This window comes from Simochromis diagramma, unplaced genomic scaffold (assembly GCF_900408965.1).
Source record: "Simochromis diagramma unplaced genomic scaffold, fSimDia1.1 OVJJ01000816.1, whole genome shotgun sequence".
Taxonomy (NCBI): domain Eukaryota; kingdom Metazoa; phylum Chordata; class Actinopteri; order Cichliformes; family Cichlidae; genus Simochromis; species Simochromis diagramma.
The window spans coordinates 2409403-2433782 of NW_024386908.1; the positions used below are offsets into that span (position 1 = coordinate 2409403).

At 43.9% G+C, this 24380-nt stretch overlaps 1 protein-coding gene across 3 annotated transcripts; it reads right to left on the reverse strand.

The window, feature by feature from the left end:
* Positions 1–247: 247 nt before the first annotated feature.
* Positions 248–23559, reverse strand: utp20 (UTP20 small subunit processome component). Of its 3 annotated transcripts, XM_040035572.1 has the most exons (62): positions 23326–23559; positions 23064–23144; positions 22902–22968; positions 22667–22799; positions 22390–22578; positions 22045–22126; positions 21510–21647; positions 21244–21399; positions 21015–21167; positions 20770–20904; positions 20561–20638; positions 20305–20483; positions 20059–20226; positions 19117–19205; positions 18606–18711; positions 18324–18474; positions 18104–18166; positions 17857–18024; positions 17098–17174; positions 16768–16847; positions 16394–16649; positions 16122–16304; positions 14900–14990; positions 14668–14753; positions 14176–14301; positions 13497–13663; positions 12816–13024; positions 12556–12699; positions 12388–12467; positions 12056–12291; positions 11361–11505; positions 11139–11226; positions 10833–10976; positions 9538–9591; positions 9237–9389; positions 8976–9131; positions 8725–8865; positions 8503–8640; positions 8272–8411; positions 8103–8185; positions 7721–8013; positions 7489–7628; positions 7227–7383; positions 6782–6880; positions 6500–6667; positions 5268–5434; positions 4979–5126; positions 4755–4871; positions 4494–4664; positions 4285–4416; positions 4068–4178; positions 3834–3983; positions 3521–3703; positions 2371–2502; positions 2152–2284; positions 1884–2065; positions 1704–1775; positions 1458–1595; positions 1308–1424; positions 1082–1208; positions 833–978; positions 248–743 (listed from the first exon to the last, which is right to left on the reverse strand). In XM_040035572.1, exons 1-62 carry the CDS (start codon positions 23374–23376, stop codon positions 588–590), a joined length of 8403 nt encoding a protein of 2800 aa, XP_039891506.1. In that variant the 5' UTR covers positions 23377–23559; the 3' UTR covers positions 248–587. The 3 variants fall into 3 exon arrangements, with proteins under 3 accessions (XP_039891506.1, XP_039891504.1, XP_039891505.1); XM_040035570.1 differs by having other exon boundaries at positions 1308–1595; XM_040035571.1 differs by having other exon boundaries at positions 588–743; positions 1308–1595; positions 20059–20223.
* Positions 23560–24380: the final 821 nt, after the last annotated feature.

Consider the following 24380-nt stretch of genomic DNA (forward strand, 5'->3'; position numbering starts at 1 on the left):
TCTGTTGATTTGTTTTAAATAATTTAGGAGTTAAGTTTTTGTTTTCATTTAATTTTTTTGGGTGCAGCTTTGGCATATTAGTCTTTCAGCTACTGAACACTAACTGTATGCTCAAAGTTTTATGGTTGCATATTTGTATCTGCTTGTACAGTGAAACTTATTCTCAGTAAAGTTTGCTTTCAGTGATTGTATCAGCACTGAGACTTGTTCTTTTGCTTTTCATAGAGCGACATTAGACATGACAATAAACAGATGGATCTTTTTTAATTACAAATACATGTACATTTAACTGCACGGGATAGAAATTGGGGCAAAACTGTAGCCTGTTCACAGCAAGAAGATATAAAATAGATTCCAGCTTTGCAATTCATATGAATGAGTGCTGCGCCGTGACGTGTAACAGACGTTAATTCTGGGTTTTTCCACAGCGTCCTTGCTCTGTACACACAGTCAAGCTTCTGTTTGGTCTTTTGTGTTAAGTTGAATCGGAAGCCCACAGGATTCTAGGTATACTCTTATCCATGCTTCCTTTTGAGTCTGTTCTGCATCAGCTGGCCTAGCTTTCATCCCCTCCTAGCGTCCTCGGCTCACTGCACCATGGCCAGGTCTTTGAGCGCGTGGCTTCGCTGCTTCTTGGCTTTATATCCAGGCCGGAGGAACTCGATCTTCCTCTTTTTGGCTTCGATTTTGTTCTTGTGCTTCTTCAGCTTCTTCTTTGCAGCGATGTCTGGGTTTGCGACCGCCTGCAGAGACCGGAGGAGAAATTGTGAGGACGATCGATGGCAAATTAAAGCTGTTTCTCGTGTGTGTCTCATTGCGATGTCCATCATACCTGCATGGCTCTGTGTTGTTTGCGTGCCGCTCGTCTCTGTGAGAATTCCTTCTGGACGGCAGAGAAGGCCAGGGAGAATCTCTCCAGGCCCACTTGTTTCTTCATCAGCTCGATGAGCTCCTGAGCGAGGTTCTTCAGTGTGGGATCTGGATCAGAGGTTAGGAGACAACAGGGGTCATTCAGTAAATCTAACACTTTTTGTCAGGATGGTTTTTTTTATTCTTGGCAACACTGGTTCAGAGCAGTTACCCTGGTCTGCGTATGTGCTGTCCAGCTCTCTGTACAGTGGCGTGATTATCGTGGTCAAATACGGGGCGAGCCGTTCTTTCCCCAAGTCCATGGCCATTGCTCCCAGGAACTTAAACACGCACGTTCTCTGAGAGAAATCACAGTGAAGGACAAACAGTGTCACATTACGGGCACTTCAAATCATCACTGGGTTTAAAAAAAACAAAACAAGTGTTTCTAAGTGTACCTTGAGGGGAACTTTGGGAGCATATGCAGCTTCTCTCTTTGCCATCAGAGACAGCTTCTTCATCAGCCACAGCAGGGAAGGAGGCCTGTCTTCTTTGTCATCTTCTTCCTCCTCCTCCTCTTCTTCTTTTCCCTCTTCCCCTCTCTCCTCCTCTTCTTCACCTCCCTCATCACCATTCTCCATTTGCTCATCCTCTCCCTCTTTCTCTTCTTCCTGAGGAGTTATGATTTGGGACTCGGGGGAAATGAGGTAGATCACCTTGCCGACGAACAGCAAGTTCTTGATCACCTGTGGGTGAAGCAGAAGCGCCTCTGTTAGCCAAACACCTGTATGAGCTGATCTTTAAATGTATGAGGTGCAGGAAGGCAGGTGTGTGGCTCGGTGGGGTTTGCGCACCTGCTCTCCTGACGCCGTGTCCAGGTACTTGGACTGCAGCTGATAGCAAAAAGACAGCGCCAACTCTCTCATCTAGATTTCAGAAAACAAAGGGAAAGAAGATTTCATTTAAAATATAAGATGCAGAAATGAAGTCTGCTGCAAGAGGAAAAAAAACAAAAACAAGCATCTTGGCTCTACCTTCTTATCCAGGTTGCAGGTGATAAAGTCGGTGGCTGCCAACTCTGATGAAGCATCTCCTTCGCCTCTCCAAACGGCGACCAGCTGCTCTGCCCGGTGAGCTGCAAACAGCTGGCCGAAAAGCTGTGAGGCCGTTAGCCACACCCAGCAGTGAGGGTACCGCAGGTGGGCTTCGATGTGACCTAAAATAAGGCAAAGACATGTTTTAATGAGCATGTGCAGAATGCATTTGTCAGTAACGGCGAGGTGATGCATGTGCGCTCTTTACCCCAGATGTTCTGGAGTGTGTCACTAGGTTTGCTGAGCTCCAGGAATCCACAGTGTTTGCTCAGCTTAGTGAGGAGAGTCAGATAACTGAAGAGCAGCCTGTCAGCTCCTTTCTCCTCCTGCTCCTCTTCGATCTGAAAGAGAAGGTTACAAATTAATCATTTATTCTGAACTCACTGCCTTCAATCGCACTTCTGCTCCTCCCTGTGTGATGACTCACATCTTCATAGTTGTCGGGGTCGATCTCCTTCTCCAGCAGCGGCAGCAGGTCCTCCAGTCGACGGGCAAATTTCTCCTCCTCCACCTCCACGAACAGGCCGCATATCTGCGCCCCGAGACGCCGCAGGCTGACCTGGGAAGGAGAACATTTCTCAGTTTATACAAGGACAGATTTTGTAATAGGACCTTTAATATATGGAGCGCCAAAACTGCCAAATGTTGAATAAATAAATAATTGACACAAGACATATAAGTGCATCAAGTTTGTTTTTCTGTTGAAGAAATGTAATCTTTCATGCAGCTTATTAATTTAATGTCACTATTTCCAAATGTAGCCACTACATGCACAATTAAACAAATTACATCAACCAGTCAGTTATGTAACCATCTCTTAACTGCTTATAGTAAATAAATGTGACCAATGAATGATTTATTGTGGATTTTGGCCCTTCATAAATTTTGACTAGTGCTGTTAGCGTTAATCTCGTTAATAGGACGTTAACGCCATAACCGCATTCACGAGGCAAATCCCCGTTAGCGAGTTAACGCGGATCACCGCATGCGAGGGCTAAATGGGGCGATCCGCGTTAACTCGCTAGCGGGGATTAGCTGCGTTAATAACGCTGACTGCAGTAATTTTGACATTACTACACTATAAAATATAAACAAAACGTTAAAAATTATCTATTATAACGGTTCACTTTAACTAAAAAACAAGCAAACTGTAAAACTGTTCCCCTGCAAAAATCTATACAATCACGGGCCACTTTAGGTACACCGGCTGAACTTCTCATTAATTCAAATATCTAATCAGCCAATCACATGGCAGCAACTCCACACATTTGGGGATGTAGTCATGGTCAAGACAACCCGCTGAAATTCAAACTGAGCATGAGAATGGGGAGGAAAGATGATTTAAGTAACGTGGCGTGGTTATTGGTGCGAGAAGGGATGGTTTGAGTATTTCGGAAGCTGCTGGTCACACAACCACCAACAGGGTTTACAGAGAATAATCCGATAAACATAAAACATCCTGAACATTTGAACAGATGGGAAGGAAGCAGTCACTCATAAAAACACAACCAAAATGCAAAAGAGCATTTCTGAACGCACACGTCTAACAATGAAGCAGAAGCGTTTTTTGTATGTACCTTTTCTGCATTCAGCCAAGTGCTGACAATGGAGAACAGCGTGTTCTGGTTGTTCGAGTCCAACTGTGTGAGCAGAGTCTTGATGGCCATGGCTGCCATCTTCTTGCACCGCGCCGAGTCATCGTTGACCACAACAAGAGCAAGCGGGGCAAAGAACAGAGCGCTGTGCCCCAAGAGAATTTTCTGAATGGGAGGGAAAGAAAAGAAGAAGCAATGTTTGACAACAGGACCGATGTTGTGAATGTGCAGTGCGGCTGGATTTCATCATCCTGCCGAGTATGCCGTTTCTATTATTTTTTATATTTTTACACACCTGAGGGAAAGTCTGGAAGATGTATGCCAGCATCTCCAGCACTGACTCCCTGCCCGTGTCTTGCTCATAGCGCAGCTGTGCCACCACAAACTCCAGGTGTAGTTTCAGCTTCTTCCCCAGCGGGTAGTCCAGCAGGTACTTCAGATAGATCTGCACCACATAAAAACATCATTTAGAAGCTGCACCTGAGAGTCTGCCAATGAGTCGGTGTGAAAGCAGAAAAGGAGTTTGTACCTGTCGACAGTGGATTCTGATCATAGCGTTGCTGCCAGTAACCGACAACTTGGCCACTTTTTTCATCACCTCCTCCATCTCGGGAACAACGAGCTTCCTGGACAGAATTGCCTGGAGTGTACACACACACACACACACACACACACACACACACACACACGTAAGCACACCGCACATTACATTAGAAATGTTTCTGACTACAGCTCCACTGGTTTACCTTGAGCAGACCGAAGGCAGTAGCCTGGCGAGACTGGTCGTAGATGTCCTCCTCGGCGTATCCCAGAAGCACCTGCAGCTGCGTCTCAGAGATGTTGTTGGTTTTGACATTCTTCACCAGAACTGTCATGGCCTAGGAAAAAGAAAACATGTTACCTCATTCTCGATCATCTTTAAACCTCACTTTAAAGAGTACGATGCATTTTATACCTTGAAGCAGTTCTGGACCAGGTGGTAGTTCTCCCCGCGGGCGGCTCCAGCCTTGGAGTAATCCTTCAGCAGGACAAAGAGCTGCTTGGTCAGCTGCCCAGCGTTCTGCTCCACTGCTGGCAGAGGGAACTTTAACAGCCAAGTGAACGCTATCAGAGCCTCTGTGATCACCTGAGAGGGACACAAGCAGAGGTTGATGGAGGTTTATTTAAGCAATCCATGATAAACAAAATAAAAAGATGCCCAGGTAAGTGTTGGTACCTTGACATGCATGGAGTCGAGGCAGGTGAGCAACAAGTGCACAAAAGGATCCAGCATTTCCAGGACTGAGGGATCGGATGATGTCACTTTGGATTTCTTCAAACTCAGGTGGAGCAGCTGAGCATTAGACACGTGCACACATTAACACACATTTATTCCTTCTTGAGATAAAAGTACAGGGTGCCATGTTACAGAGATCATTCGTATTGTTGGAGAAAGCGCACCTTGAGGCCGGCATCCACCAGGATGTGCATGTTGGTGCGGCTGCTGACAGGAGCTTTCTGACCTCCTCTCTTTGGAGTGGGAGGCAGGAGCAGACAGCTGGGAGGGGGCAGTCTGGGATCTGGGGGAGGCTTAGCTGATGCTTTGTCCCTACAAGCAAACATGACATAGGCAGAAAATATTAAAAATAATTTATTGCACTCTGATGTTAGACTGTGTGTGTGTGTGTGTGTGTGTGTGTGTGTGTGTGTGTGTGTGTGTGTGTGTGTGTGTGTGTGTGTGTGTGTGTACCGGTCTCTTTTTGTTAGAAGTGGCAGGCTCTGGCTGACAAGGCCATGGCTCAGCAGAAGGATGTCTTGCGAAGTCATGCCGCTGTTGACAAGCAGACCTGAGACCAGTCGCCGCAGTATTGCAGCCACCCGATTACACACCTTCAAACTCGATGTAGCCTCCAAGATCTGGTTTGAGAAAAATAAACGTTAGAATAAAAGTTATATACGTGCGTAATATACCCGTCACCAAATTTCACCAAAATTTGTATCGACAACGGCATTTTGTTCGACGTATGAATTTTGTTGTTAATAATTAACAATTTAGTTAAAAATGTTGTTGCTAACGAAAGAAAACATGGACTTAAAAATTAAGAAAAAAAATACTATTAAGTAATGTTAAAGATGCTAGCTAGCTAAAACAGCTAACAAAATTTATTTATGTACAAGAGTTATATAAAACGGATGTGTATTAAATATATGGTTATATTTAATTCAATCCAGCAGCTAGTTAGCTAACTACCTAGGTAGCTAACTAGCTGACAATTCAAGTATGTTAGATAGCATTTTTAATGAAGCTAAACTAGCCACACAGTAGGGCTGTTACTTCACTGATGTTAAGAAATGCTTTGCAATTTTTTGTGAACTCCATTTAAGTACTAGCTATGATTATTGTTTATATGTTTTTGTGTTTAAAGTTGTTACTTAATTACTTTGTTACTTAATAATAGATTTTAGAGATTTTAAAAGCTATAAGTTAAAAAGAAGAAAAAGAGCTCAGGTGATTTCATCCCGAAAACATTACTGGAGTGCAGATAAGTTATAACAGAAAACTAATTGTAAAAAAAGTCATTATTAGAGGCCTTCACAAAGGGTATTTAGCTAGGCAGGTAACCATGTGTTTGTACATTAAAGTCTTAGTAAAGGCAAGAAACGTGATTTATGTGATCAGTAGCGCCTGATTGCCAAATATTTCATGTCAATAAGTCTGCTGGAAAGTTTTTAAAAAAATGTAACCGAATGTAACCATCTTTATTTTTTGCTTTTTTATAATTATTGATTTTTAAAATATTTTTTTACATTTTATATTTGATAACCTGACAATCAGTCAATAATTCATTTAGATGCATCTTCATCCTGTCAAAGGTAATCTTAAAACTGACAAAAAACAAACAAAAAAATCTTGGAAATATTATCCGCCACTGTGACTGATTACCAATTATCTTCTGTTTCTAAGTTCAAACCCCTCCTCACCTCCTTCAGGGGCAGTATGAGCTTGGTGATGCTCTCCTTGCTGCAGAATTGTGCCAGTAGCTCGTACGAGTCCATGCTCTTACTGTGGCGGGCCTCCATCAGCTTGGAAACGATACCCTTCACTTCCTTCTCCTCAGCGACCGTCCCAAACAGCTCGTTATTGAAGATCTGGTCAGTGGAGCAACAATAACAGAGAGGAGGTGAGTGTAATAGGGGGACACAGATTAATATAAACACAAAAAAGTAAAAAGAAAAAATGTTCCTGAAAGACGTCAAGCTTACATCAATGAGCATGTTCATGCAGGGGTCCAGGTCTCCACTCTTTAGGGTTGGAGTGAGAGCTGAGAGCAGCTGGTACACTGTGAATGTTAACACGTGGAGCTGGATGGAGGAGGACAAAAACAGACAAATATTAGGCTGATCAGGTTTGCCTCATGTCAACAAAGGTTTCTACTGTTATGACATCAACTGTAACATTAGATTATATTTCCTGTCTAGGGTTAGCTCAATTACATGTACTCATACAAGTCTGAGCATGCACATAAAAACATAACTGTCACGCTCTTTTATCACGTTTTACTTACTTGTACTTATGTTGGCATACTTCTACTTGAGGTACTCTTTTAAGCACATACTGCTGCATGATGCGTGCGCTATATTAAAGCTAAGGTGACCTGAAGCATTTATTGGTGTTTGCAGGACTGCATTGTTGCCTGTGTGTTCCTACCTGGTATCCCTTGACCAGAACGCCTTGCATCTCTTTGAGCAGGTACTGCAGGTATCTGCAGCCTAAAGTCTCGATTATCTTCACCAGAGTTCCCCTTGCCACGTCACGGATCTCCTGGAAACGGTTCCTCAGCAGAACACAAATCTTGATCAGAATCCTGTAACAGAAGCAGAAATAATCAATCGGATGTCATATTACTGTCTAAGGTTTGAAATACACAGCAGATGATCTTTTTTGTGCTTATGGACACACGGCTGCGTACCCGGGGAGGTTGGCCTCCATGACGTGCGGAGGCAGCGTCTGCATTAGTTTGACCATGGCGAAGGCGATTGGTATCCGCACCACCTCCTCGTCCTTCACATCCTTTGACTTCACTACCTTGTGCTCCTCGTCACGCTTCACCTGGAGGAAACCCACACATTATCACCATCACTCTGCTCCTGAAGGTTCTTAGAAAAACTACCAACACGTCCACACGTTCGTGCGCATCGTACCTTTGCATTGAGACACTTGTGGAGACGGGGCAGGACGCTCTCATTAACAGTCTGATGGATCAAACCAATCAGAGACTCCAACTCCTCCGCGCTCTGCGGCAGCCCACTCACTGCCGTGGATAATTTAGGAGCTGCCTGCGCCTTGACTTTAGTGGCAGGAGCTTCCTCCATTTCCATGGTGACATCAGTGGAAGCATTACCATCGACTTCCATCGCTTCCTCATCGTCGCTCGCGTCAGATTCGTCATCCGCAGCTACGTTCTCGTCGTCTGCGTTGATTTCCACACTCCCAGCTTCCCAAAGACACACATTTATATTTCTTTACTTCGTTTATTCATGTAGTTAGTCAACAAAATTCACGTCACCCCCCAGAGCCGCTCACCCTCTCTGGCTTTGGCGGCTTCCATTTCTCTGCTGAGGGTCTGGTGGTCAAAATGGAAAGCCTCCAAGACTGTGACCAGCAAACTGGAGCAAGTAAAGCAGAACAACAGGTAGTGTAAAAAGAAGAGACAAAAAAGATATACTCAGATTACAAATATATGCAACCTTACCTGACAGCCAGTTTCTGTTCAGCCTGCGCTGTCTGCAGGATGTGGACGAACTGCTTGAGGTAGTAGAGGTATTTGGACCAGGTGAGCCTGCGACATACCGCGCCCACCACCTCCACCGATGCTGATATCATGTTCTCATGCTGCAGTATGGAAGGAGGAAAGATTTTAGACACAAAGAAAAAGGAAAAAAATACGTCCTTAACTTTTAAAATGAAACCACAATCAAGTAACCTTCAGCATCTTTTCGTCCAGCAGGGCCGTCATGGCGTACGGCATGATGTAGTTCTGGAGGGAACGAGGCGTCAACAGCACCGTACCCTCGGTCAGCTGTTTGGCGAGCTTCCTCAGGGCACGACCCCGACGGTGGATCTGAACAGAGAGAAAAGGTGATCAGTGGGATAAAGGAGGAGGAGGAGAAGGCAGAAGTGTGAGCTTTTGTGTTCCCTCTTTTACCTGGATGTGCTTCATGTGCTCAAAGAAGTCAGACTCGGGGTCGCTGTAGTTGGCGAGCTGCACCAGGTCTCTAAACTCTTTCTTGGAAGGAAAGGTCTTCACCAGGCAGGCCAGTATGGTTGTATACTCATGCTGCACACTCTTGAAAGATAAAGAAGCACAACAGAGTGAGCAAGTGAGTTTAGTGGCTTCACAGCATCTGTGTCATTTGACAGAAACAAGAAAGCGGTAACCATAGTTACAGCTGTTACCTCCGTTTTGCTGCGGAGGCCCTTGTGCACAGCGTCCAGGATGATGTGTTGCACCACGTCCCTGTAGATCTGTTCTCCGGGCCCGACCGCTGCCAGCTGGGCGATCACTGCAGACAGACACAAGGTGGCGTTGTCTCCCAGTGACATGTCCCCGATCTGCATCGGAGGAGCGAGACGAGAATAGAAGCAAAACATCAGCCAATGAAATGTTTATCATGAAGGTAAACAACTTCTAAAGTGTAACAGTGAATATTTATTTACCTCATAGGTGTGGAAACAATTGTGCATGACAGTGCTGATGTAGTCCAGGTCCAGAGTCTGCATGCCTTTAACTCGTCTGGTGGCGTCTTGGAACGCCGTCAGACGCACGTCAAAATGGATCTCGTCCAAGTGTCGACTGTCAAACGCGTTCAGCTGCAAAGGTGAGCACAGGAAAAGCCCGTTAGCTGCTGCTCTTTGTATCGTGACCCAGACTGAACATGACGGCAGAGGTTACAGTTCAGACCTGTAGAAAAGTTGGACATTATTTCCTCTCTAATGTTCCTCATCACAGTCATCTCACCTTTGTTGCCAAGTCAGTGATGTATGTGAGTGAAGGGTCCAGATCCGACAGAGTCTGAGAACAGAGCAGCGCACAGGAGGAGTCAATTAAAAGGGCTACAAAAACTAATAACAACTTTCTTTTAACTGTTTTTTATAAGAACATTGGTTATTTTTCTTCATTTTCACCGGCCATCGCAGGCCACATACAGCCCACCAGACTGGTCAAACTCCACTTTCTGTCAGTATACAAAAGCTTAACTACAAATTTGATCCCTGAGATATTTTATTATTAGAAAAAGAAGTGCAGTTTCAGCAGTACTTTCTACACGATGAAGGAATACCGGCTTAAACTGTAAGCAGTAAACATTTAAAATTACAGAAATCTATTACTGGATTACATTAGTGTAGTATGAATGGTTATGGGAAAGTTCTGTATCAGTAGAAAAATCTGCGAAACTTGTGAAAATACGGTTCAAAGTTCAAATTTGATTTCCCCCTTCACATTTTCCAGTGCCGGGCCACTTCTGGCCCCCAGGCCTTATGTTTCACACCATTGTTTTATACTATTTTTGGACACCCAGTGTAACGACATACAATAATTCCCACAGCTAATGTTGTACAGGAGTGAACACATCTCTCTTTTTATTTTATGTGGCTTGATGCACTGTCACAGAACGGTTTAGCTAGCATAAAGGATATTCAGTGCGGTGTAGCTAAGTGAAAAGAAGAAGAAATTTAAAGACCTGCAGTTCCTTGAATGACCACTTGAGGCTGACTCTAAAAAACCAGTCAATCCCCATAGACTCTCATGATAAATTCACCAACTCACATGTCTGGTACAAAATTCTCAGTTCTTAACAGCCGAAAGAGTGTTGGATTTTTACGTAATGCACCTCTTTCAACTAAGGCTTAAAATTAGGCCTAAATAGGGGCGTGGCTGCTTTGAATGACAGAACAACAGGCGGGAGCCAACACATGGCCGCTATAGCAGCTAGCTAGCTAGGTGTGCAGTGAACTGGAAAAGTAGTCGAATTTTTATTTTATTTTTGCTGAGTATCATTTACTCTTAGCTGGTAACTTCAAATACAGTCATCCACCTCCCCCCGATATGAATAAAAATAAATAAATAAATAAAAATAACCCAAAGCCAAACACATTTCAACACAGTGGCTAACAGCAGGACTGTGGTGGAGAAAATGGTGAGATTAAGTGCTCTGGCCTGCTTTGCATCTGTCCACAGGCTGATGGTTGATCTCACCATGCCTATATTATAAGTTCCAGACAGCGTAACGCTGCATTAGTTCTCTGCTGTACCTGGAAGACGTTGGTGAGGGCCTGCCTTGGCAGCTTGTTGTGAATGATGGAGAAGAGTTTGCTGAGCGGCCGGAGGAAGGCGGAGGGCTTGTCACACTGTCTCAGCAGGTTCTGTATGGTGGCCAGGAGGTCGATTTCTGTCTCCTGAAACAAAGTTTATCTTGAGCGGAACTTCTCGAGCACACACCATAACACTGCAAAACTCTGGCTTTTATGTAAAAGTTTTTATAAATTAATTGATTCATTACTACAGATTGTTAAATGACTGTAATTTCAAAGTTCAACAAACTCAGTTGTAAGTCTTACTTGTGATTTGTTGCCTTTCTGGAGGTAAGGAAGCAGCAGGCTGATAAGCATCGAGCTCTGCTCCTTGCTGCTCACGAATCGACTGACCCTGGCAGCGAGAGAGTGACACATCCTACTGTTAGCTGGGGAAGAGTCAACCGCGTGTATAACGATAACCACAACCACAATCATAATCATAACCTTTATCTCAACCCAAAATGAGTCACTTGACATTCAACTCACTTGGACAGGATGTTGAGCTCTTTGGCCACCTGTGCCCTGAACTTCTTCTTCTTGAGTCTGTCTGTGTTGCGTACAATTCCGCTGAAGTAGCGCAGCAGCGTGGGAATGTGAGGCAGCAGCAATCTGGAGCCTTGAGTAAGTGAATCTGGAGGATACAACATGTGCACGTTTAACGGTGATCAGCAGCAGAGGGAAATGAATCCTATTCTACATCCTAGAATGTAGCTAAGTCCAGTGGAGTGGTTGGGTTTAAACTAGATTAAAACTAACAATCCTCTTAAAAAAATTAGAATACTTTAAAATAAAATAATTAAACATATTAACCAAAAAATGGACTTAGCTACATTTTGGACCGTCTTTCCGGAATGCAGTAGCTAGCGAGCTGATTGGAGACTGTAACAGCCAATCAGAATTTTTGCCAGTCTGTGATTGGTTAGTTTTGTGGCAACAACTGAGCGAGAGGGGCTGTTATTGTGTGTGTATATGTGTGTATATGGATAATAGCAAACACTGAAATGCATTTCTTGCACGCGGAAATTAATTTTGTTTGCTCAAATTAAACTTTTCTTCACGCAAAATAATTTTCTCCTCAAAATGCAACATTTGTGCTTGCAAACTTTTTTTTTTTTTTTTACATGCGCTCTGAATAGAAGCACAAAAATAACGCCATCAAATTCCTGTCACGATCTGCTAACCTGCTGCGATGAGAGCTCCCTCTGCAGGCTGTGGAAACACACAGCCGTTGACACTGAGCTCCGTCTCAGTTTCTGAGGCAACAAAGTCTGCAGCTGTTGCCAAATACTCGGCTATGTCCATTACTACTGCGATGGTTGCTGGAGATACTTTCTTAGCTGAGAGGAGGGCGAAGACATTTAGAAGGATGTCGCACTCTGGGTGGTCCGGCTTCTGCTTGGCAAGGAGGGGGAAGTACCTGAGACGGTAAAAAAAATATATCTTTGAGCACGCTTTACTAAGCCTGGATGAAGCTTTCAGCCGACACTCAGAAACATTTGTGAAGGATGCTGACCTGGCATCTTTGGACCACACATGGATAAGTTTCAGCAGAGGGGTGGGGGAGTAGGTGCTCTCTGTTGGGAGACGGCGCACCTGCATATAAAAAACAAATGTAAACTCATCAGAAAGCCGGGACAAAGTAAAGAAATACTCAGTAAGAATACAAAAATCTTTCTCTGACCTGAGGCCAGACCGCTGCCTCAAACACAGCATCAATCTCATCCGGCCTGAAGCTGTAGGTGTCGAAGCAATTGAAGAAGTCCAGGATCCTCAGGATCCCGAGTCTCCTCAGGTTCTTCAGAGGATTGATGCAGCCTGCTCGCAGCTGAGGAAGCAGATACAAACTTCTTTATATTTATGTTTTACAGAAAGTAATAAGGACTGTTAAAAAGTGTTAGGACTATTAAACAACTTCTACCCTGAAAGAATAATTCTGATTACCTGTTCTCTCTGGTCCAAAATGGTGGACACGGACGCTGTGACACACACTAGGATCTGCAGCACTTTGGGCAGGTAGACGTGGATGAGGTGGCCCAGTTTCTGGATCACCACATTTATAGTGTTCAGCAGGCTGTGAAGACGGCCCAGCGGCAGGACAGCACCCAGGTCGGTCTCTGCTACCGCCCTCTGAACTGCAGCCAGACATGAACCTGAGGACACAGGAGGAGGAAACGATGAATGAAATATTGGTTTGTTTGTTTTTATAAACATTTGCATTAGATAGCAGCTCTCTGCGAGTGCCTGTTGTACCCAAATAGTCTGTGGAAGCACTTTGCTAGATGATCTCGCTTGGATTATCTGATAACGTGCAACAATGTTGTCCAATATTACTTCGGGCTCTCAACAAAACTACATGGCATCTGTTTCTAATAAAGCCTTAAAAGTCGAGCATCTGTTGCCGTTCTACAAACATAGAAAATGTATTTATAAACTGTAAATAGATGCAGGCACTCTGCAACCTTCCTTTTATGTAGGAATGCACCAGTTGAATCAAGTCCCTCACTACAAAGCGATGCGTTGCAGACAAGATGCACATTTTACCACAAACTGACTCGGATTAATTGCTACCTGTTGACACTCTGTCTGTTTTTATAAATTACTTGTGACGTTTTCGTATCCTACCTTGGCAGTGATGGCTGACTGACTCAAAAAGCAGGTCAATGAACATCTCCAGCTCCTCAGCCTGACATCCTGCCAGGAAGCGTAGAATGATGGAGGACCGGTAGGTAGCGCTCGCCTTCCCCTGAAACTTGCTGCCTGCTTTGGAGCGCAGACGACCAAACAGGATCCTGCGTCGTACACAACACAACACTGAGCTGTACAAACTTACGATAAAATCCAGGATTATCTGAAAGAAATTTTCCCCTTAAAGCCAAAATAAATTTAGAAATAAAAGTTAAAGGTAGTAAAAATGTTTTACTACTTCTCCACAAATCCACAGCATGAAGCTGTGATCATACTGATTTATGTAAAACACTGGACGGATGTAATGCAGAACAAGAAGCTTGTTCCCTGTAATTGCTATCAGACGCACTATTAAAAAAGCAAAACACAGAAGAAATGTTCAGTAACTGGAGGGTATCAGACCAACAGCCAGAATGTGAACAAAAGCAACATCCTCTTTTTCTCGAGGACACCAGAGTTCATCTATGAACTAAGAACGCAATATGTAACCTTATTTAATGACCAAGTAAAAATAAAACACCTTCTCTTTGTTGTTGTTGTGTGGTAAATTAAAATGTTGATATTGCTCATGCATGCTTATGCTGCCTCTACCTTTACAGTGGAACTTGTACAGTACCTCATGAGCAGCGGTATAAGTTTGCCTCTGTGGGAAGCATCAACCACTCCGGTCTCCTCAGAGATGTTGAAATGGACGATTTCCTCTTTGAAGTGTTTGTCATCCAGCAGCCTCTCAAGATTCTCCCTGAAAAAAATGCAAACACACACACACACACACACACACACACACACACTGATCCTGAACAAAGCAACACACACGTGTCTGTAATGCTAACGGCCCCTGGATCAGACCGTCTGTCTGCAGCTTGGCTGAATGTGTGGTAAATGGATATCTTGATAACAGACAGCAGAGAACATAATGTCAGACAGAAACAGCACGGAGGTGGAACTCAGCATTCCTACATCTGTAACCACAGAGGGCTGACGATAAGAGCCTGAACAATAAAACCACTGAAGAAGAGACAGAGGCAGAGAGAGCTGCTGCCAAAGAGAAATTGCACTGTAATCACGTCCTCTCCGTCTCCTGAGGTGATTAAGGTAGTTTCCTTACTTGTACGGAACTATGTTGGGGTCCTTGTACGTGATGACACACTCCAGGGCCACTTGCTGAATCTGCTGATCCTGATGGGTGAGCAGCTGAACAACAGGTAGATAAGAGAAGAAATCTGTGATACAACTGCAAGAAAATAGCAACTGCCTCAAAAACGACTCGAGTAAGGGAACAACTCGTATGTTTTAAGGACAGGGTGTGTGACGCTGCATGCTACAGACTTGGGCACTACCTGATTATAGAGCTCACGGAGGCTGCTTTCCAGATAGAGAGCTCGAGGGTTGGTGAACTTGGCAAATACTTTCAGATGAGCGATGAGCTGTCTGAGAAACAAAAGACAAATTCAGTTCATTATGTTCTTCTACTTACTGTACAATACACTAGAATTATATTATAGTTATATCAAAGTTTTATTTAAAAAATGAAAGTTTTCTGGTACATATAAGTTGATGAACATACTTCATACCGTGTACATTATAACATACCATAATAGACCCATTTCTGTAATATACTCACATATCTATATTATTGCTAATATATATTGTAATATATCTATATCACTAAAGCACTTCTGGATGGATGCAAACTGCATTTCGTTGCCCTGTACCTGTGCATGTGCAATGACAATAAAGTTGAATTCTATTCTATTCTATGAAGTCTTTATTTAATTCTGCACACTGGGTAAAAACTACCCCCACGCCCAAGCGCTTGCAACACATGGCCGCCCCTCTCTGAGTCTGCTGGAGGCTCTTTCCTGTTAAAAGCGAGTTTTTCCTTCCCACTGTCGCCTAGTACTTGTTCATAGACGGGAAGTGTGATTGCTGGGGTTTTCTCTCTATTATTGTAGAGTCTAAAGCCCCAGATGGCAACTGTTTTTGTGATTTGGCATTATAAAAATAAAGCTGAATTAAATTGAACTGGTAACCCATAGAGCTAAAAAATATTTGTGGCAAAAGCTGCAGTTCCCTGATTGGCCACTTGAGGCTGAATCCAAAAGAGACTCGATCCACATAGACTTCCATGGTAAAATGCCAAACGTCAAAGCAGAAACACATTTTTGGTCTCTTGGTCACTTTTAACCCCATAAAACCTGGAGAGAAATGTATTTTTATAACTTGCTCTTTTAAACCACATCAAGGTGAAATTTAGGAGAGTGGTCTCTAATAACGAGGAACTTAGGTGGCTTTTTGGGAGATATTTTTAGACAATTATCCAACAAATAAATTGAATGCTGTGCAGTTAAATACCTTAAACACACTTTACATGAAGTCTAAAGTGAAAATGGAAACCAGACATGACACTAGTAACTACAAATAATAAAGCAGCTATTACTTTGACATCAGAGCAATAACGTGGGTAAAAAAATTATGGTAAAATCAAAAACAGCTTGCAAATCAGAACCCTGAAAACAACGTCATCGCTTTGAGGACAGCAGTATTACAAATATTTCTTACTTGGCCGTTGCTCTTCTTGGAAGTGACTTCCTCAGCTGTTTGCTTCCTTCCTCTGCCTCCTCCTCCTCTTCCCCTTCTTCCATGTGCTCAGTCATCCCCGATTTATCCTCCAGGGCAGCATCGCTTCTCTTCCTCAGGTCCTGAGTGGGCGCCACCAGCAGGTCTGTGAGATAAAACTCATTCCTGCAAACAAGCGCCGAGTTCAAGATCAGATAACAGAACATATTCTTCTGATGGAATTTAAGGGAAATGGTCAATCAGCTGACACTGACCTGATAAACCTGAGCAGCAGCGGGGTCAGTTCCCGGCTGCGTGGCTCCACTCTGTCGGTAAACTGGGCCATAGCGCGCCACAGTAAACTGCGGAAGTTAGTGAAGTCTGTCCTTTCACTGGGGTCGGAGGCCAATTTCAGCTGCTCTAGGAAAAGAGTCCCCACATCCCCGCTTTCAATGACATCACAGCCTGGCTCGCTCTGAACACTGGGCTTTTCTTCATCATCATCTTCTTCTTCTTCTTCCAATTCCTTCTCTGTTACATGCAGAAAGCAGAATTCCCTTTTAACGTGTTTTTGGCAGTTCAAGGGATTCATAGGTAAATAAACGCCATTATAATTACATGCTGTGACACAAGTACCAAACAGCCTTACCTGCCAGCCCGGCCACCATCTCCAGATGTTCATGGTACACCATCCAGAAGTCCTTGTTGTCCATGCCTCTGGCATGGCTCCTGCAACGAGGAAAGACAGAAACCCATTTACGCCAAATGTTTTCCATGGATACCTCAAAGTGTCAATGTAGTTTTAAAGGAAATGCAGACAAATGTTTGTAATTTGACAGAAAGGCTAGCTTAGAGCAAATCCCCAGCATTCGATAGCAGCATACTCATTTAGAAAGGCCCGAGTAACAAGACTGGAGCATAGATGATGGAACGTACATGGTTCTTGAAGTATAAACAAGCGTGATTATTTTACACTCACACAATAAGTTCAGTGACTGGGTCCCACAGTGGCCTGAAGTTCACAAACAGCATTGCAATGAGGTACCGCAGAGGAACCTGAAGTCAAACAAGAGGAAGGTTATCCACCCAAGCATCTAAAAATAAACGGGACTCGTATAACTTCTCTGTAACTACATTATACGGTGGCTCTGAGAGGCCAAACGGACTGCAACTTAAGAAAACACCAGCAATAAGATAAGCACACAAAACACAACGGAAACAGGAAAAAAGAAAACAGAAATAGAAAAAACAGTTTTCCAAAAGCACAAGGGAAGTGTTTCTGGGGAGACAATAACCTGACGGACCAGTTGCAGGAACCAAAACATGCTAGGTAAGTGTGTTTTAATCACATCATTCACATAATGCTGATGATGGATTTTTAGGCTAATAGTTAGGCTAACACACTTGCCTCTCATCTTTACTTTGCTCATAAAACTGATGAATCCTCTACAACTGGTCCGTCGGGTTGTTGTCTCCCCAGAAACACTTCCCTTGTGCTTTTGGAAAACTGTTTTTTCCTATTTCCGTTGTGTTTTTGTGCTTTTGCAGCGTTTATCTTATTGCTGGTGTTTAAGTTGCGGCCCGTTTGGCCTCTCAGGGCCACCGTAACATTATTATATATGCCAACATACTGTATTTATACTCTCTGCAACAATAAAAAAAACCAAACTTATCACATGATAAAGAACACGCATCATTATTCATCCTGTCATGCTTTCATCACTGCTCTTCTCCACACCTGCTGGATGGTGCCAGGAGGTCCGCGGGGCAGGCTGCGCGGCACCAGGTCGTGTCTCAGCTTCCGGAGGTGAAGCAGCTTCTCTCTGTAGTCGTGCACTGAAGCCGGCACCAACTCCGCCTGCAGACACACTGCGAACACCGACTGCACCTCCACATTATCCTCACCCTGGACGAAGACAGTCGAACAACATTTCCAATAACTCCAAACTTTAAATGTGTTTAATGAGAATCTGCGGGTGTTGTACCTCAGTCTGTGGAGGGAGCTCTGCATCGAACTGAGAGAAGAGCCTCAGAGTCAGCAGACGAATCTGAATTTTAAAAAAAAGAACAAAACTGTATTTAAATATGTCTGTTTTCACCAACACCCAAACCACCAGCGCCTTCAGGTTGTGAGATATCTTAACTTTAAGGGGGGAAAATTTGGTCTTTAAACTATTCTGAAATGTCCTGTGATCTGGTACAAACCTTAGAAATGTTGGACGAGAGGTTGCAGTACAGCATCTGGTAGAGTTCAAGCAAGGCATTGTGGGATAGGTGCTCTGAAACCCCACTGAGTGACAGACGGGTGTAGTACAAGTCTGCTAGCAGCAGAGCTGACAGGTCTGTGGGAAATTTCCTGTGACAATCACGACGACAGCGGTTACAGGTTGTTGAAAGGTGTTTTGAATCTGATGCAATAGATGGAAACTCATTCGGCAACAGAGAAAGGGTGCTAAATGTGTTTTAGGTCACACACGCAGAGCTTACTGTAGGATCGAGTTGACTTTTTCCACCGTGACCAGTGAGAGAAGCTGGGCAGAGCTGTCCAGAGACAGGAGGCAGCTCAGGGCTTGCCTGGCTACGAACAGAGCAGCTGGAGAGAGGACAGGAAAGAAAGGAGTCACTCAATTTGCAATTTAAAAAAAATCATTGTTTACTTTTTCACCCCTCACCAGTTTTGGGGAAAACCTCATTAAATTTTGGGGGATTAAATATATAAAGTATTTTAATTTTCCTCTTCATTTAATCTGTTTTTGTTTTGGTGCCCAAATTTAGGGTTGTAGAAATCCCAGACATGAAGTTTAAGGTTAACTCAGACTTTTAAAAAATAACTGAAATCACAACCAGTCATTCTAACTTGTTGGTAAATGATTAATTCCAGTCCTTATTTTATTTGCTTTGGATGTACTTGTTAATTACCCCACTGAGCCGTATGAAACTGCAACCAAATGAAAACATTTGTGTTAATAAAAAACCAACCACACAAATAATCACAAACCTTTCCCTAGTTTCTCTGCCTCGATCTCACACAGGAGGCGGTTTAGGAAAGCTGTCACATCAGGTACGACAGCGGCTGGAGCCAGAGGCCTGAAGCAAAAGAGTGTAAATATTAACATTTAACATGTTTCTCTCTTTTTTTTTGCCTGTGTATGAATACACTGTAAGCTGACAAAGAAAAAACTGAAACTTTCCCCAACTCTCTGGGTCAGGGGCCCCCAACGCCGACTAAATCTTCTTTTTTTTGGTACTGGTTTTATTTTGTTATATTTATCTGCGACACCTTAAAGGCCGGTTCGTGAAAATACCGACGGACATAAACTGGTCCGTGGCGCAAAAAAGGTGGGGACCGCTGCTCTGGGTTGCCTCTGAGGTGTGGTCGGTTTTTATTTTAAGCACTCGGGTCGAGTTTGCCATGAAAATCCAGAGGAAGTGATGGATCCCTGGCTCCTGAATGCCTCACTTCTGCTCCCTGGCAGCAGCAACTTTGAGCCACGACTAGTAAAGTTAGCTCACAGCAACCTTTGTCCAAACTACAGGCTCCCAGCACAAAAGCCAGTTTTACGCATTGAACAGACAGGAGAAAAAGGAATGTATGAAACTACAATGCAGGACCAAAACTAATCCTCTCCAGGCATCTTCTCTGGATGTTGGCTGCCTTTTGTTTTGTTCTCGGTTAAGATGACTTAAACAACGTTGAGCTTCGAGCTCCAGGGGAGGCCAATCCATGACTGATGTGCTTCTGTGTTCATATTTCTATCAATTTTGACAAGATCCCAACAGCACTGGCTGACAAAAGCCCCAAACCATGACAGAGCCTCTAAGACGCTTTACAAATGCCTGTAGACACTCACTGTTGTAGCTCTCTCCTGACCACCTCCTCATTTTGACCAATGCTGTTGCACACGTGACCAAAAGGAGTCTGACTGCAGGGAGGAGTTACCTGAGATGAGGCAGCAGTACAAGTGCAGCCCACGGCAGCGAGAGGTTACTGACGGGTTGGTCCGGCTCATCGGGAATTTTGATCATTGACAGCACCAGCTCAGGCACAGCTAGTTGCTCTGACCCAGCATGGCTCCGCTGAATTTCCTCCTTCCTGCTAAACACTCTGCTGGAGGAGAAAACAGATTTACCTCGCGGAAAATGACACGACAACAGTAGAAAATAACATTTCACCGTAGAATCTCACCCTGTTGTCTGACCGGTGAAAAGCAGTGGGTAGGTTTCAAAGGCCATGGAGCCATCTGTGGGGGGCGGAGCTTTAGCGAGGATGAGACTGACCAGCACATCCAGGCTGCTGTGGCGAGAGAGGGCATCACCCTGGTTGAACAGCCCTGTGGTGAAGCGCAGCAGGGTGGGGAGGAAGAGCTGGAGGACAGCAGAGGAGGAAGCCAGTTAGTCCGCGAGATTTAAAAGAAACAGAGGAAAATAAAAAGTGAACTCACCTGCTCAAACTGTTTCATGGTGAACATCTCTTTGGTGAACTCCAGAATCAGATCGTGCCCCACAGTGCTCCGAAATATCTAATAAAGAAGATTTCCAGAAAGTCTGCACGTAAGCAACGGGCGACTTTCTCTTTCTGGTCGTGTTTATACTGCAGTCGTTACGCACACGGTGACACCAGATGCAAAAAAACATCTTTACATGCACAAACCTTTTGCACAGTCTCTTGGATGAGTGAGTTTGGCAGGCTGACGTTCTCCCCGAGGAGCAGAGAGGATGTGATCTGGAGAAGAAGACGGGAGCAGGAAGCTGACAGAGACGAGCTCTGAATCAGCCTCAACACCGTCTGCGAGGACGAGATCGTACCATGAGACGCCACCTTCATATGCCCGCACATAATCCATGGAATTTCTCGCATTTCTATATATAATTCAATCTCTTAGATTCTCCTCTCACCTGGCAGACAGACTCCGGTTTGGTAATCTTGGCTCCACCCTTGTGGGATGCCAGGGTGTGCAGAATGAACAGAAGGCTCTCCAGCTGCTCTGTTGCCGGGTCTGCGTCTTTCCCCTTTGCCTCCATAATATCCAGCACCTCCGACATGCTGGCCTTAAGAAGAGGACACGGCGCCATCAAAACACGTGAAAAAGGTGCAGGAAAGACACAAAATAGAGTCCAGCCTTACCTGGAGGGACTCCCACAAAACCAGCATGTGTTCTCTGTCCACGTGGTCGGCTGCTGCCTGGGCCATGTGATCCAGAGCGTCCCTAACAGAGGTCCACGGGAGAGAGGCTCCACGGCTCATTGTTGGGCCAAGCTTACGCAATGCCACAGAGAAAGCCTGGAAAGATAAAAAGGTTGCTTAACACATCAGGTTATATAAACAACACCTAAAAGTGCTTAATTCAACCTAAGTGACGTCCATCCCGCGCAGTCACTCTGTTAACTCACATTAGCAGCACAGGAGTGGAACATGTTTCGCACTCCTTTGCACATCTCAAACAGCAGCTGGCCCGTTCCCTCCACCTTCTCAGGGTGCTCCTCTAGGTCGGAGAACACGTGGGTGAGCAGAGCATCGAGATCTGGAACCTGCAGGACAAAGCGATACACCAGTTCATCGGGGAAAACAACGACAAATAAAGAAATACAGTAGAAGGAAAGAAATTGCTACAAGCTCAGGAGTTAGCGCAGGTCATCGGTAATCAGAAGTTTGGCAGCTCGATCCCTGGCTGCTCCAGTCTGCATGCCAACCTATCCTTGGGAAAGATGCTAACCCAAGTCCCTCCCAACAAGTAGATCGGCGTGTGAATGTGTGTGAGTGTTAGATAAAGGTGCACTTAGAGGTAGAAATACTGAGTGGACAGGAGAAAAGCGCTGTACAAGAACAGTCTATAATAATAGAAGATGTTCAATGGAAATGTATCGCAGCAGATGACAAGGAAATCAAAAGTAACAAGAAGTGGAGACATGAACCCAAATCACCAACCTTTCGCATCAAAAAGGAGAAGCTTTCTGCTGCAAACATGCGGATGTGCTCCTTCTTGTGTGCCAGCAGGCTGCTATACAAACTGTGGGGTGGAAAGAGGTTTCACATTTAACCATCATATGTGCATCTGATCTCTAGTAACACAAGTAACCTGCGAAGGATGCAGAAGGAAAACCAGAGCACTTCTAGGGTCAAATTACAAAGCATACACCCATTTTCACCCACTTTGCTTCCCAAAACTAGCTCCTTAGGTCGTTTTAAGTCTTAAAAATAGATTCCTGATTATCTCAAATTTCATTAAAAAATAAAAATCACTCGCCCCTCTGACTTTATGTAATGCCTCACCTGTAGATATTGGTCATGTCCTTCACCATAAGCCTCCACAGGTACTTGTAGAGGTAGGAGAGGCAGGTGAAACTCCACTCCAGGAGCTCTGTGTCCTTTGTGTCCAGCAGTGAGGTGATCAGAAGGAAGAAATCTGGGAAGTGGGGGTAAAAGTCGGTCTGCAGGTCTCTGGCCAGCTGCACCACGAGGCTGGAGGAAGAAATTAGGCGCTTAGATTGCAGCCTGATGATTCTATGCAAGCCTACAGCTACAAAAAATAACATAAAATACTTCTTACTCTAGCAGGGGTTGGTAGGCCAGACTGTTCTGGACGGCCAGGTGGGTTTTCAGAGATTCCACGATTGAATTCTGATGAAAAACCAGCATGTTGAATGACTGGCTCTTGTTGGAAACCTCTTTCAGAAACGTGGCTGTGAAGGGAAAGTATTAGATTCGTGTGCAAATCTCTTCAACAAAATACTAACACACAAGCTCCCCTGGGTATGGGATACTTCATGTTTCCTTATACATACTGAAATGTTCTGTCAAGTTGAGGTCCCTCCATTTTGTCAGTCCTTCAGAGAAGTATGTTTCTACTTCCTGCAAAGAGAGCAAAACAGTCCTCACCAGTAAGACACAGATGAATGGATGAGAGTGGTGTTCGTAATAAGAAGCGGAACATTTTGATTCCAAACCTCAGCGTAAGATCCAGTTCTGTCAATGCGATGGATCACGTTGATGTTGACGTTGGCGAGTCTTTCAGCAAATGTGAGAAACTTAAAAAAGACAAAAACAAACAAACAAACAAAACAAACCCAGATCACATGACTTTAAACGTGCTGCAGATGGTACACAAATTATTCTAAATGTGACAGAGTCATACCAAACTAGCTTTTCCCCAGCTCTGTCTTTGCTGCTGTACTATTAACACGCCGCAGAGTGTTTGTGGGCTCTTACCCTGAAGGTGTTCTCAGATTTGTGATACGAAGACTTGGATTTGAACTTCATCTTGGCCTCGTCGCTTGATAAGAAAAGAGCGGATTTCCAGAGATCTGTGTGCGGTTTAAAAGACTCATGAAAACTGCGCTTTGTTTTTCTTTCTTTCTTTTAGCTAATGTTACAACTGTTTACACACACGCCGACAACAGGAGGCAGCCATGCTGAGCAAAGAATTATGGGAAGTTTTTCTCTCTCCGCGTGGTTAGACCGAAGACAAGCTAAAAGGCGAGAGAAGTAACCCATAGTTACTTCCGGTTTCGTTTGTGATCTCGCGTCTCTCTGCTTCTCAAGTTATTTAGGTTCTAAATGCACAAAAAAAGAACAAATAAGGATTTTTTTAGACTTTGTTAGACATGCCAGAATAGACTTCGACACAAAGAAAACAATAGTAAAGCAATATTTATTTAACCCTGCCTGAAATCGTTCTACGGAGCGCCATTGGGTCCAAATCATATGACCATATCCCGATTACCTACATTTAACAAGGACAACAGAGTTTGGTGTCCACTAAACTTTCACATTATTGTAAGCGTTATGGGTTATGTTTCATTTAAAGGTTTAATTGACTGGAGAAAAATATTTATGGTGGATGCAACATTTTTATTTCCTAAAAGGACATCATCATATCTGCCCATCCATCCAAATAAGACGTGACCAGACTGGTAAACGTGCCACTCAAGCAACTATATTCACACTAATAACATCTGAGTCTTTACCAAAAGTGAGAGGCTTGCTGTAAACAGAAAAAAAACATACTTTATGGTTTATTAATGTATAAATTGTTAGAGTTATATTATTTTTTTCATGGTAGTGGCGCTTTTTTTGGAAAGAGTTTAGTTTCTTGAGTGGCTATTTGAAGATGGCTTTAAAAGTTAGTCAGTCCCCAATTTTAAAATGTTCATCTTCAGTCATAAATTTACTTATTTACAGCCTCATACAAAAACACATATTTTCCCCTTTGTGAGGACTATGTTGGGAGTGAATTTATATAAAGTATGATATGTATATAATAA

What these genes read in the sequence shown, in the direction of transcription:
- utp20 (XM_040035570.1), bottom strand. Translation starts at nt 23,376, where the DNA reads ATGAAGTTCAAATCCAAGTCTTCGTATCACAAATCTGAGAACACCTTC. An exon ending in AGCTCCCTCCACAGACTGAG is followed by an intron (nt 18,025 to 18,103) that starts GTACAACACCCG and finishes GTCTTCGTCCAG; the next exon opens with GGTGAGGATAATGTGGAGGT. An exon ending in AACAACACAGAGCCATGCAG is followed by an intron (nt 744 to 832) that starts GTATGATGGACA and finishes CGGTCTCTGCAG; the next exon opens with GCGGTCGCAAACCCAGACAT.